Here is a 13,938-nt window from a genome sequence, read left to right on the forward strand (position 1 = left end):
TGAGGTGACATTTGAACTCAATTTCTCCTGACTCCTACACTGATGCTCTATTCACTGCACCACCTAACTGCCAGTAATGATGTCTGATTGGTTTCTGAAACATGGTTGTAAATTTATATTTACAACAAATACACATATTACATGATATATCCAGGCATTAAACTCTAAACAGAAAAAATGAATTACATGACTGTTCTTAGTCATAACAGTACATGAATTGTATACCCAAATGACATATTGTGTAACTTTTTTCAAGTATTTTTAAAAATAAAATCAATGACTGTTTTCCTTTGTAAAGAAAAAAAATTGGAGCTTAAACCTGCATAATATAATGCTTTTTTCCCACTCTTACCAGTAAATGAAATTTCAATTTTGAAGAAAAGTAGTTCACTAGATCTAAATAATTTATATGCATTATTTATTACCTGAAACAATAAGATATGCATGGTTTAGATATAATTTACATAAGAATAGTATGCTTAAGAACAATGAAAAACCAATTTTGCTACAATAGCTTTTTAGAGTATGTTTATAAACATACTTAATGAGCTTTATTAAAAAAAATTATAAGATTATTTCATTTTATCAGCACAATAACCCTTTAAGGTAGGTACTGTTATTATTCCCAATTTATAGATGAGAAATATGAGGTAGCTAAAGGTTATTTGACTTGCCCTGGGTAACACAGCGAGTCAGTGTCTGAAGTCATATTTGAACTCAGATCTAATGACTCCAGGTCTACCATTCTATAAACTGTACTACCCAGATATCTGATCCTCCTCTTTAGGTTATGGTGGAAGACACAATGGCATTTTATTTTATGAATCCATTACCTTTTCATGAATTTCCCCCAGAGATATAGTCTGTAGACATATGAGTGACTCATAACTGTTAGAAGTATTTGAGAAATAAAGGTGACTGTTAGCAAATTACTGTGACTGTATCATTTATAAAATATTAAGGCTATGAGATTTCAGATATGCTACTTTAGGTGAATAATGCTTTTAGGTATCATTTAGATTTTAAAAACATTGAAAGTAGTAAAGTAATAGATATTCCCAATGAGATTATTTATCTAACAGGGAAAAGGTATTTATTTTCTGAAAGTAACATTTGCTATAAGCTTTAGAATATCTTTATGCTTTAGATTTACGGAAATGTTTATGTTCTCATCTTTTATGGATTTTATTTCCATATGTATGATAACCATAAAGCTCAGGATGTTTGAAAATGAGTCATTATTAGTTATACCTAAAATGATCAGGAAGAAAACAGCCTGGGAAGTGCTAAAAAGCTGTGAGCATGCCGACTTCAGCAAAGGGTTTCATTCCATGTTCAAATTTCCTATTTGTTAGGAAGGCAGGGAGAGCCTGGCAGAGTAATTAAGCACAGAACTAAAGAGGTCTTCTGCCAAAAGCTTACTTTCTTTCAATAATTGATGCTGATGTATAGGTAAAGGTCATGAGATCTAGGGAAAGATAGTGATTCAGGAATTAAGAACTTAGTGGAGTTTTTACTCTAATTTTGGACCAAGAAGTAGCATTTTTTTAAAGAAGAAAAAAGTTGAAGGGATTTTTATTTTTTTAAACCCAGGACATAGGGAGCAGAAAAATTCTATGTAGATAATGCGGGGTGGTTCCCTTTCAACAGGTACTTGATAAGTATAATAGATCTCACATGATGAAATGAGTAAACCAAAGAAAGAGATGACCTGCACAAGACCTACCATTGACAAGGTAAAGTAACAAAACCAAACTGAAGTAGAAAACCCTGCTGAGGATATTCTGCAACCCAAGGTTGCTTTTTAACATAAGTACCATAGGTTGCATGAGAGATCACAGTATTTCAGTACAGCCAGGATTTGTTAGTGTATCAGAACAAACTAGTTTTTAAAATAAAAAAACAACAAAAAAATACATAAAAGCAACAATGTAAAAAGCCCAGTATAATTATATAATTTGTTTTCCTAAGAAATGGATTCATAAAATAAAATGCTATTTGGAGCAAAAGAAAAAAATAATTAGAACCCAGGAAAAAAATCGCATTTCTATGTAAATTATTAAAATATATTAAGAACCATTGTCCCCTGTGATCTCTGAATTCTTATAGCATTTATTATAGCAAGCATCTGGCATTTAGGGTACGGTATTATTTATTATTTTTTTTGCACATTTCCTACCTTCTCAAATAAAATATAAAGTCCTTGAGAACTGGATATTTATGATTGCCACTTTAGATCAGTCTTACTCTTTCATAATTATATGTCACTTGCCTTGTATGGAGGAGGGAGAGATCACTGTGGACCCAAGAAAGGATATAATTTGTTCTTGGATAACTGCATTTCTCTAAAATTCTAGAGATCTGTTCCTGACTCTGTCTGACTGTCAGCCTGTCCTTCTATCAACCTGCTCTCTCTCTCTCTCTCTCTCCCCCTTTCTCTCTCTCTCTCTTTCTCTTTTTCTCTCAACTGTCAATAAACAAAATGAGTGGATGCCCCCATCATATAATTAAGATACTACCACTATCTAGTGACAGTATTACTTTTTTGGAGTGTTCAGTAGGAGTGGTAGGTGGAGTTGGGATGGGAGGCTCCAGAGCTGTGATTTCAATTTATGTAGACTAGAGAACTCTCCATAAGAAAATTCTATTAGTACAGAGAGACAACTTTCTTCAACGCTTGCATCATTGAGGGGTTAAGTGAGGTGTTTTCAGGTCACAAGGACATTATTGTCAGAGGCAGGAATTGAACCCAGGTGTTTTGGACTCCCAGGCTACCTCTTGCAGCACAACCCTCAAGTGCAGAGTGTCAACAAACTGAAGTATCTTTCCATGTAACTTTTGTTCTCCCTTTCCTATTTGTTCTTGTCCAATCGACTCTTACGTGCAGACTGTATTGCAGATACTAGAAATATTACTACTAGCTCTATGGCTTTTTTGTATATGTGCATATGACAAATAAAAACTATGTTCACATGCTCAGGGGCAGCATGAGATTGAATGAGATCACATATGTAAAGTGCTCCATGGAGGAAGCTAGTTGGTTCAGTGGATAGACCTCTGGACTTGAAGTCAGGGAGATCTGAGTTCAAATGTATCCTCAGACACTTATTAAATAGATAGATGGCCCTGGACCCTGATGGCCTGTTTCTTTATCTGTACAGCTGAGATAATAATAACATCTACCTTCCAGGGTTGTGGTGAGAATAAAATAAGATATATTTGTAAAGAACTTAGCATAGTGACCGGTACATAGTAGATGTTTAATAAATGTCTGTTATAGATCAAGTGAGATAATGTACATAAAGTGCTTTATAAAACTTAAATTGATATACAAATGCTTGCTATTGTACCTGTTGTTATTATTATTGTCTAGATATCTTTTCTCCATGTCACCCTTCCCCAACAGATGAATCTGAATGTAAAGAGGACAATCAAGAAAAATAGCAAAGAAGAATTAATCTTTCTACTTCTAAAAGTGGAAATAAATTAACCTAAGATTGTTTCACCTGTAATATCCACTCCCCTACATACCATTGCTATGTATTCTAAACCAATGTATAAAGAGAGTATCCTCTGGGGAAAGTTAGAGGCAAGTAAATAGATTGTTTCAGAAACACAGAGGTGACTTTTCATTTTTATTTTCACATTTGTCATCTATGTACTATAGTGGATACAATTCAAGTTCCTCTGGGAGAAGTGTTTGTTCACGAGTTGAGGCATCTGTTTGTATAAAGTAAGGCAAGTTAACACAAAAAGAGATAACTCTGAATTTTTAAAGCATATAAAAGGAATTTCTTACCAAATTCCTTTGGTACAGTTATTGAATAGTGGCACATCTGACCAGCTGTGTAATTGTGTGGGTAATTTGGTGACAAAACTACTCCTTCTGATCCAGTGTACTGTCCTCCACAGGGAGCTGAAAGTAGAATTAATCAAGACATTATATGCCTTTCATCTTTCTATAACTCTAAGATATAGCATCTCAGTTTCCCTTTGAATGCCTGTACAGTAAGTAATAGACAAGAGTAAAATCTCTAGATATGGCAAGAGTGTCCCATTCATCAAGATAAGAGAATCAACAATAATTTTTAAAAGTTAAGTAAAATATTTCCAAATAGCCTACAACATATTAGAAATAGTGTATACTATCCAAGCCATTGTGTTTATACCAGAAATAATTGGTTCAACATAAGGAAGACTATAAATATAATTAGCCAATTAATAATATTAGTCATATTCAAATAAAGAAAAACACATGATTATGCAAATAGATCCAAAAAACTTGAAAAAATCTAATTTTGTTCACTTTTTTGAATTTCTGTTAAAATACACTAAGGAACATAGGAATAAATAATATCTCTCTAAAACCAAGAGCAAATATTATATATAATGGGGAAAAATTAAGGCCTTTCTAGAATGATAAGAGGTAAATGAAGCATTCCATTATCACCACTAATATTTAACACACTCCATCAAATGTTAGATACAACAATACAAGAAAGAAATTGAGGGAATAAGCATAGGAATAAAATAATTATAGGTTTATAACACTCTTTTTAAAGGCTAATTTGCTTTCTGGCAGCTAGGAAAAGGGGAGTTGATGAAAAGTTAAGTTCCTCTTTCTAGTCTTAGAGGATAAACTCCCCCGTTCTTTTTTCTTCAGCTAGAGATTAAGTACAAGTTTAATAGCATCGTCTTCTAAGGTTGGATTTCCCATTTGGGCACCCGGAGGATGGGTTTGGGGTGGTGGTGACTGATACCTCCAAACCACAAGTTCCTCTTTACCAGTCTTAGTTCAAATTCCATTCCTCTTTAGGTAAACTAGAAAGTTTACCTAACTTTCTAGTTACAAAATACTACAGGTGCAGGGCAGAGATTCCTAAGGCAATTTCACTTTGACAGACAGGTTGATAGACACAGGATGAATTTGGGTTAAGGAAGTCTAAGAGAAAGTGAACTCATCAGATGACCTGCCTTGTCCAATTGAATTATACTCAAAACAAGTTTGCTGTAGTTTTTTTTTTAATTCCTCTTTTTTTTTTATAAAAATAATCTCTGTAAATCACTCTTTTGTCACTAATTATTGAGGAATTACTTGAGCTGACTTAAAGGTAATCTGTCGACCTTTAGTTTTAAATCATTACTTAGAAGCTTTGTGCCTCAATTTGTTTTCTATTTCAGGCAACTGATTTTAGCAGAAGAAAGGAGAAGTTATATTAGTACCAAATCTCAAATTATACCATAAAATTAATCATTAAAACAATTTCATATTAGCTAAAACATAGAGAGGTCAATTAATGAAACAGACTAGATAAACAATAAACTAAAGGAAATTAACACAGTGGCATAGTATTTGATATACCCAAAATCTCCACTGAGAGATGGAAGGACTCATTATTTTGAAAAAAAAATTGAGAAAACTGGAAAGCAATTTGACAGACATGAAATGTAGACCAACATCTCAATCCATATGATAAGTAGATACATGATTTAGACATAATAGGAGACAGACATTATTAAAAAAAATTAGAAGGAAGAATTTACCTTTCATATCTATGGATAAAGGAAGAAGTTTGTCACTAAGTAGGTAATAGAGGGGATCACAGAAGATAAAACTGGACAGTTTTAATTGGATACAATTTAAAGGTATTTGTATAAATGACTTGAATGCAGTTAAAGTTAGAAGAAAAAAGGAAAAAAAAATTCTGTATTTCCACTTGAAAATGGTCTTTATTCAGTCATGATCTCCAATATCAATATAGCCAAGTTTTTGAATAAATTAAATAGATGTTTTATGACAGATTAAAACATTAACTTAAACATATAGTCATTCTACTTAACGTTACCCGTATGTCCAACTTTCACTTATAATACTCCACTAGCATATGATTTCCTTAGCCTCTAAACCTAATTATAGGGCTCTCTCCTTTTCTCTGTCTCTGTCTCTCTCTTTCTCCATCATGAATGCTTATTGCCACAAATACAAAGCAGCTGATATGGAGTAAACCATTTATGTTATCATGCTGAGAATTTAAAAACAGTTTAAATGGAACACCATTGTCTCTAAGCTAAGCACAGTTAAATGAATGAATGAATAAATAAATATGTTACAGATGGTACAGTTAAATATATATGTATACCCACATATATATGTATGTATGTATATATATATATATATATATATATACATAATTTAACTGTGCTATACTTGGGAACAATGGAGCTCCAGTCATTATGTGTTGTTGTCATTTTTTCATTTGTGTCTGACTCTCTGTGACCCTATAAGGGGTTTTCTTGGCAGAAATCCTAGAATGGTTTGCCATTTTCTTCTCCAACTCATTTCACAGATGAGGAAACTTAGGTAAGCAATGTTAACTGACTTTCCCAGGGTTATAAAGTTAATCGGTATCTGAGGCCAGATATGAACTCACAAAGATAAGTCTTCTCCAAGGAGCTTCATTTAAGGGATTTTTAAATGTATGACATAATAGCATAAATGGTAAACTCCAAATCAACTTGATATTGGTGACAATATACATTCATTTTGGTTGACACTTTATTTCATATGAAAATCTTCAAGGCACTTCCTATACAGGCTTTTCTGACATTTTTCACGTGTTCAGAAATTAAGAAGACATGATGTGTGAAAACTCCCCTTAAAGTCTAGAAAACAAATATTTTCACTTTAAAAAACTCTGACAAAGCATATGTAAAAAAAAAAAAGTATATAGCTTTCAAGAACACTGAGTAACTTGACCTTTCTCTAGTTATTACAACTATAAACTTCAGTTCAGTTGCTGTTCAAATTATAACAAAAGTCAAATTACTATCTACTGTAGTAATTATATGTATAATGTGTGTGTGTGTGTGTGTGTGTGTGTGTGTGTGTGTGTATACACTCATATGTATAATATCATTTAGGGAGCTATAGTTTCTTTTTCCTAACCCCAATATAAAAACTGGCTAATTCATGAACACTGTTACACTTAAAATTTGCCATTTGTAGGGAGGCAGAGCCATGATGGCAGAATGAAAGTAGGGACTCCTCTGAGCTCTCCCCCAACCCTTCCAAATAACTTTAAAAAGTGACTCTGAACAAATTCTAGAGTGGCAGAACCCACAAAGAGACAGAGTGATGCACATTTCTAGCCGATGACACCCTGGAAGGTTGACAGGAAAAGTCAGTTGCTGAGAGAGGAGGGCATTCTAGCACAGCCTATAGTGGCCCCAGGAAAGCAGGGGTTGACCCTAGGGGACTGAATCACTGGCAGTAGTGGCAGTTTCCAGATTTCACAGCCCACAGACGCCAGAGACAACTTAGAATGTCAGTGGGAGGGTTCTGTCAGAACTGGGTGAGAGAGAAGCATGGTACAGCATAAGATGTGTAGATACAGCCATTGTCCCAGTAAATCAGAAGCAGGCCTTAAGAGTGATTGAATGGCAGCATTATCAGTGGTGGCAGTAACAGTAGCTGCTCTTGAGCTATCAGCCCACAGATAGAATGTATGAAAGTCACTTATTTTGACTTCCTGGAGCCAAGATGGTAAAGAAACAGTAAGTCACCCTCAATTCCCTTATTGACCTTGAAAAACCCAGAAAATACTGCCCTAGGAAATATCCTCAAATAGTGGAGCCAACAGAAAGGTGAGATGCAGCAGTCTTTTAGCTCAGGAGGCTAAGGGAATTCAGGGAAAGGTTCCTCTTGCTGTGGCTAAGGAAGATCAGTACAGGACCAGGTGTCTAAGCAAACCACATCAGCAAACCAGAGGGAAATCCTGAGCCCGAGGGTGATGAAATAGGCAAGAGTCAGCACCAGGCACACATCAGCCACCACCACCAACTCCAGCGCAGTACCAGGTAAGCTACCAGCCTCTAGCTACCAGCACCTGAGGCCCCAGCACAAAAAAAAAAAAAAGCAAAAAACAAAAAACAGTAACCAGGACCCTAGTCCCCAGCACCAGAAGCCTAGGAGAGTACTTTCTTTGCCCCAGAAGCAGAGATCAATTTTAAAAGCCAGAAAAAAGGCAATCAACATGAGCGAAAAGCAATAAGGAAAAACAGCGATCATAGAGAAGTATTTTGGTGAACAGGGAAGATCAAAACACAAATTCAGGAGGGGATAACATTCTCAATACCATATCTGATATCTCACAGAGGAATATGAACTGGTCTAAAGCCCAAAAATCCTTCTTGGAATATCTAAAGAAAGCTTTTAAAAGTCAAATAAGAGAGGTAGAAGAAAAATGGAACACTTCCTTTAAAAATACAATTGACAAAATGGAAGAAAAGTACACTGAAGAAAAGTAGAATTGGCCAAATGGAAAAAGGAGGTATGAAAGCTAAGTGAAGAAAACAATTTGTTAAAAATTAGAATTGGGGAAATGGAAGCTAATGACTCTATGAGACATCAAGAATCAGTCAAACAAAATTGAAAGGATGAAAATAATGTAAGAAAATGTAAAATATCTCTTTGGAAAAATAACTGACCTGGAGAGATAATTTAAGAATTACTGGTCTTCCTGAAAGCCATGATCAAAAAGAAAAAAAAAGCCTGGACAGCATCTTTCAAGAAATCGTCAATGAAAACTGCCCTGAAGTCCTTGAACAAGAGGGTAAAATAGTCATCAAAAGAATATACCAGTTGCTTTGTGAAAGAGATCATATATTGAAAATGCTAAGAAATATTGTGGCCAACTTCTAGAATTATTAGGTCAAGGAGAAAATACTAGAAGCAGTCAGGAAGAAACAATTCAAATATCATGGAACCAGAGGCAGGATCATGCAGGACCTTGAAGATGCTACTTTAAAAGATTAGGGGACTTGGAATATGGTATTCTGCAAGACAGAGTAGCTGTCTTACAATCAAGGATCAACTACCAGCAAAGTTGAGCACAATTTTTAAGGGGAGGAGATGGCCATTCAATGAAATAGGGAACTTACAGACTTTTCTTACGAAAAGACTAGAGCTCAAAGGAAAATTTTATCTTCAAATACAAAACTAAAAACAGGCATAAAAATGTAAACAGGAAAGGAAAAAAACAGAAAAAATTCAAACATGTTATTCAATAAGGCCAACTGTTTACATCCCTACATGAGATGATGATACAACTCTTGAGAACTGTGATGATATAAAATCAAATTAAGTAGGGGAAAGAGATTATATTGAGAGAAGAGGAAAGGAGGAGGCAGAAAAGGGTAAATTACAACATGTGAAAAAGCACAAAGACCTACTACAGTAGAGGGAAAGGAGGGAAGGAGATGAGCATTGTTTGAACTTTACTCTCATTTGATTTGGCTCAAGGATTTAATAACATAGGTAGAGAAATCTAACTTACCCTATAGGCAATAGGATGGGAAAGGTGAAAGAAAAGAGAAGGGGAGAATAGAAAGGAGGGCAGATTGAGGGAGATGGTGGTCAAAAGTTTGCCATTTGTAACATGCAGGAGAGAATATTTGAGGAGGAATTATAAATTAATTGTAATTCTTTTTCACTGGCCATCAGAGGCAGTAAGCGTATACTGTATTCAATACAATTGGTGAAGAACCATAAACACTGTATATATTGGGTGGAGTTGCAAAATACCAAAATATGCTTATGAAAATTTTGTTCCATTTAAAGAATTCCCATGTAATAGGAACAGCACTATTGAAGTGGTTAGTGTTATAAGAAACCAGAAACATTCAGTGTCTTTGATTTGAAATTTCCAGCAGAAGACTATTTTATTTTATTTTTTGTTATGTAACACATAGGTTATACTGCTGTGACTTTATTAACACAGTTTAGCAGAAGCTAGCTGGAGCTATGGAAAGCAAATCATGGAGTCCTAGGGAGACTATATACATTGACTGGAAAATTTTGATAGGAGGGGGAAAAAAAGAAATGTTTCAAATACAAGATAATAAACTTAGGACTAGAAGGGACCTTAAGGATCATTTTCTCCTTCCTCTTCGTATTAAAGATAACAATACTGAGAACCAAAGAGATTAAGTGACTTGCTTGAGGTCACATAGGCTGCAACAAAGTTAGTATTTGAGTCCAGATATTCTGAGTCCATATTCACTTTTCTTTCTAATGTACCATGTTGTCTTTTTATAGGTTTTTCTAGATTATGTCAGGGCAACTAAATGGTACAGTGGATAAAACACTGGGCTTGGAATCAGGAAGACTCATCTTCATGAGTTCAAATCTGATATAAGACACTTAGTAACTGTGTGATCCTTGGAAAGTCACTTAACCTTGTTTGCCTCAGTTGCTCATCTGTAAAATGAGCTGGAGAAGAACATGGTGAATGACTCCCATATTTTCGGCAAGACCCTTCTCCCAAATGAGATCACAAAGAGTTGGATATGACTACATATTAAAAGAGAAAAAACAAAAACATCAGAGATATCAGGTTAAGTTGGAACAGTAGAATGGAAAATTTGGTATGGTCAAAAATGGGATTTGGATTTCTGCAACTTGGCTTAAAATATATGACAGATTCCTGTCCAGAGACATAGTATACCAAATAAAAGCTGCTGAGATTATAATTACTGATTCTCTTACAAAGCTAATCATAAGGCCTTTAAACTAAAAAATGTATGGAGGAAGGAGAAAATTGCCTACCTATATACATCAAGTCAGATAACATAGAGAGTAGGTACAATGAACATAGAACAAAACCATTTGAAACACCCTTAAATTTATAGAATTTCAAACTTAGAAGGGACCATAGTACCCATTTAGTTAAATCTATAAACAAAATAAATATTCAGTACAATATAGTGGTCATCCTGCTTCTGTCTAAAAATTTCTAAGGAGGAGGAAACCCATCTTCTCTCAAAGCAGGACATTCCGCTTTTGACAGCCCTACTTATTAGAAAGCTGTTCTGATGTGCAACCTAATTTTGCCTCTTTGCAATTGCTGTCCATTGCTCCTGGTTCTGCACTCTGGGGTTCAACAGTCTAAAATCTCCATCAAATGACATCCTTCCTTCAAATACTTGAAGACAGATATCATATGCATACTCCCCCCTCTCCATCCACCCACAGGCCATACGGCATGGACTCAAGTCACTTCATCATCATGGTTTACCCCTTTTGAATACTATCCAATTCAGCTTATTAATGTCCTTAAATCATGGTGGTGGTATTTCTTCAATCCTTCCAGTTGTGTCCAACTCTTTGTAACCCATTGGTTTTGTTTTGTTTTGGTTTGGTTTTTTGGCAAAGATACTAGAGTGCTTTACCAATTGCTTCTTCAAAAACATTTACTCCATAAAAGATCTGAAGAAGACAGAGTACAGTGGGACTCTTATCTCTCTATTCTTAGAAGTTTTGCTCCTTTTAATGTCGCTCAAGATCACATTAGTTTTTTGGGGCTGTAGAGCCACACTGTAGGCCTTTATTGGGCTAGAAATTCACTAAAATCCCCACATAGTTTTCAAAATAATTGTTGTCCAACCATCCACTTCTATCTTATACTTATATGTCTTATACTTTTTATTTTCTATCCAAGAAAGAAGAAACAAAATCCAAGCAAGTAGCCAGTAACAAAAACCTGCTGCCTTGAATATACCTGTATACAAATATTGAGATTTTAGAAACCATAGGAGTCAGAGGTTCTAACTCGGGTTAAAATATGGTCTCATAGTCTTTATTCCAAATATTTAAAAGAGAAGACCCTTGACTGGAATATGGCTCTGCTTGGATATAACTTATTGTAAAGAAACAGACTTAGGAAAGGGGTGTATTTGTGAGGAGAGGGCTGTAGCACTGTATTAAAATGATACACTTGTGAAGAAATTCAAGAACTAGAGGAAGGAAATGAGAAGAAAATCTGGGAGAAGATCAATGGAAAAAGAAATAGGTTTTGTCATCAGATTTTAGTGGAAATCACTGGGACATAAAAATGAAATACATGAAGGATTTGGGAAACCAAAACAAAATTCACACAGAGGCATGACACAATAGTGGTAGGAACCTTCAGTTATTCCTGTATCAGAACTCTCCTTTTGCCTCAATTAATTCCTGCCACCAAAGACCTTGACACTGTCAAATGGCTCAGTATCAGAAAGTGATATTATTTTATGACTGGAAATCACTTTAAAAAGGAGATGATAATATCTGCTTTGCAGTTGCACCCTAAAAACCATGTGACTCTTCAATTTAATTTGCAGCTGCAACCCGCATATGTATTGGTTCTCCCATTAGCATGTCAGCTCCTTCAGAGTAGGGACTGGCTTACATTTCTATTTGTATCTAACACTACATGCTTTGTAGAAAGTAAGCACTCAATAAATGCTTTATTCATTCATTCATAATCATTTTATCCTTCAAAAAATAGAAATTCATAGTTATTTGAGTCTCACTAACAGGAAGGAACTTGAAATTAAGGTGGAAATGATTGAAATCCTGAAAGTGAGCACTCCTTCCTAGATTGTGTAATAAAAAGGAGTTAAGGCTATACATATTCTGACATGCACACTAGGTTTGGGAAAAACAGATTATAAAGGGTTCAGGGGAAAGGTAGATATAATCCAATTGCTGGGTAGGTCAGGAAACACTCAAGAATGAAATTCTGAAAATATAAGCAGATATAGTTTTGGTGAGGAAAAAAATGGGAGATGTCTAGAGACTGATGTGAAACAGAGGAAATTTTTGCAAACAATGTATTTCCCATAGACAGTTACATGGTGCTGTGGGTAAAGTCTGGAACTTGTAGTCAGGAAGACCTGCGGTTGAATTTTATCTTAAATACTTATGACATGTGGGACCCTGGGACATCATTTACCCTCTCTGTGTTCCAGTTTCCTCATCTATAAAATAGGTATACTAATAGCACCTATCTTGCAGGCTTGTTGTCAGGATCAAATGAGATAACATTTAAAGTGCTTGGCAAATCTTAAAGTGCCATAAAAATGTTAATCCTTATTATTAAAATAACTTTATGGAAAATGAAAGCAGAGATCCAAATATAAAAATAGGTCAAAATGCTATAAAAACTGTGTTGGGAACCATTAAAACTCACAAAAATCATAAGCTCATAACAGAAACAAAGGAAAATTTGAAAAAAGGGAATTTTGAAGCAATATTTGTAGAAAAAAGAGTATCAAAGATGGGATAAGACTGCTTGATGTAGATCAGGCAATGACAAATGACAATAAGGAGAAAACAGATGTTCTCCTTTCTTACTTTGTTTCTGTTTTTCTCTGAAAAGGAGAATGACCTCTACACTGTAAATAACAAAATAAAAATGTCTAACAGGGTGCTGATAGGAGAAATGAGATAATGAATGAGAACCCCTGATTTCATATGGCCCAAATGAATTATATAATTTTGTGGTTGTTTGCTTCAGTTGTGTCAAACTGTTCATGACATGATGTGGGGTTTTCTTGGCAAAGATACTGGAGTGGTTTTCCATTTTCTTCACCAGCTCATTTTATAGTTGAGGAAACTGAAGCAAGGTTAAGGGATTTGCCCAGGGTCACCTAGTAAGTATTTGAGGTTGGATTTGAAGTCCTGTGTTCCTGACTCTAAGCCCAACCCTCTATCTACTATGCCACATAGGTGCCAGGCAACTATATCCTTAGGAACTGAAATGACTTGCAAAAGTGGATGAGCCATTATCTGTAGTATTTGAAAGATTGCAGAAAATAGGAGATATACTTCAGATTTGATGAAGAACAAGTACTTGAAAAATGAGAAGGGATGAAGATGGTGGAGTGATCTGTAAGTGCTTGTACTCTCCCCTTGTTGACCTTGAAAAACCCAGAGAATATTTCTCCAGGAAAAATCCTAACATAGTCGGATCAGCCGAGGGGGAAAGAGTCTCTTACCTCGAGAAACTAGGAAAATCATTAAGGAGAGACTCTCTCACTATGACTGAAGGGGACCAGTGCAGGACCAGAGCTGTCCTAGACAGCCCCACCTTAGCAAACCAGCAGGAGATCCTGGGC

General features: G+C 35.2%; 1 protein-coding gene across 1 annotated transcript in view; it reads right to left on the reverse strand.

Annotated features, from left to right (window-relative positions):
- Positions 1-13,938, reverse strand: part of CSMD1 (CUB and Sushi multiple domains 1) — a 2,598,423-nt gene that overhangs the window by 392,365 nt on the left and 2,192,120 nt on the right. Inside the window, exon 31 of the mRNA XM_072634370.1 lies at positions 3,800-3,916. Coding sequence (XP_072490471.1) covers positions 3,800-3,916 — 117 coding nt within the window. The remainder of the gene's footprint in view (positions 1-3,799; positions 3,917-13,938) is intronic.

The sequence above is a fragment of the Notamacropus eugenii genome, chromosome 1 (genome assembly GCF_028372415.1).
Source record: "Notamacropus eugenii isolate mMacEug1 chromosome 1, mMacEug1.pri_v2, whole genome shotgun sequence".
Classification (NCBI taxonomy): Eukaryota; Metazoa; Chordata; class Mammalia; order Diprotodontia; family Macropodidae; genus Notamacropus; species Notamacropus eugenii.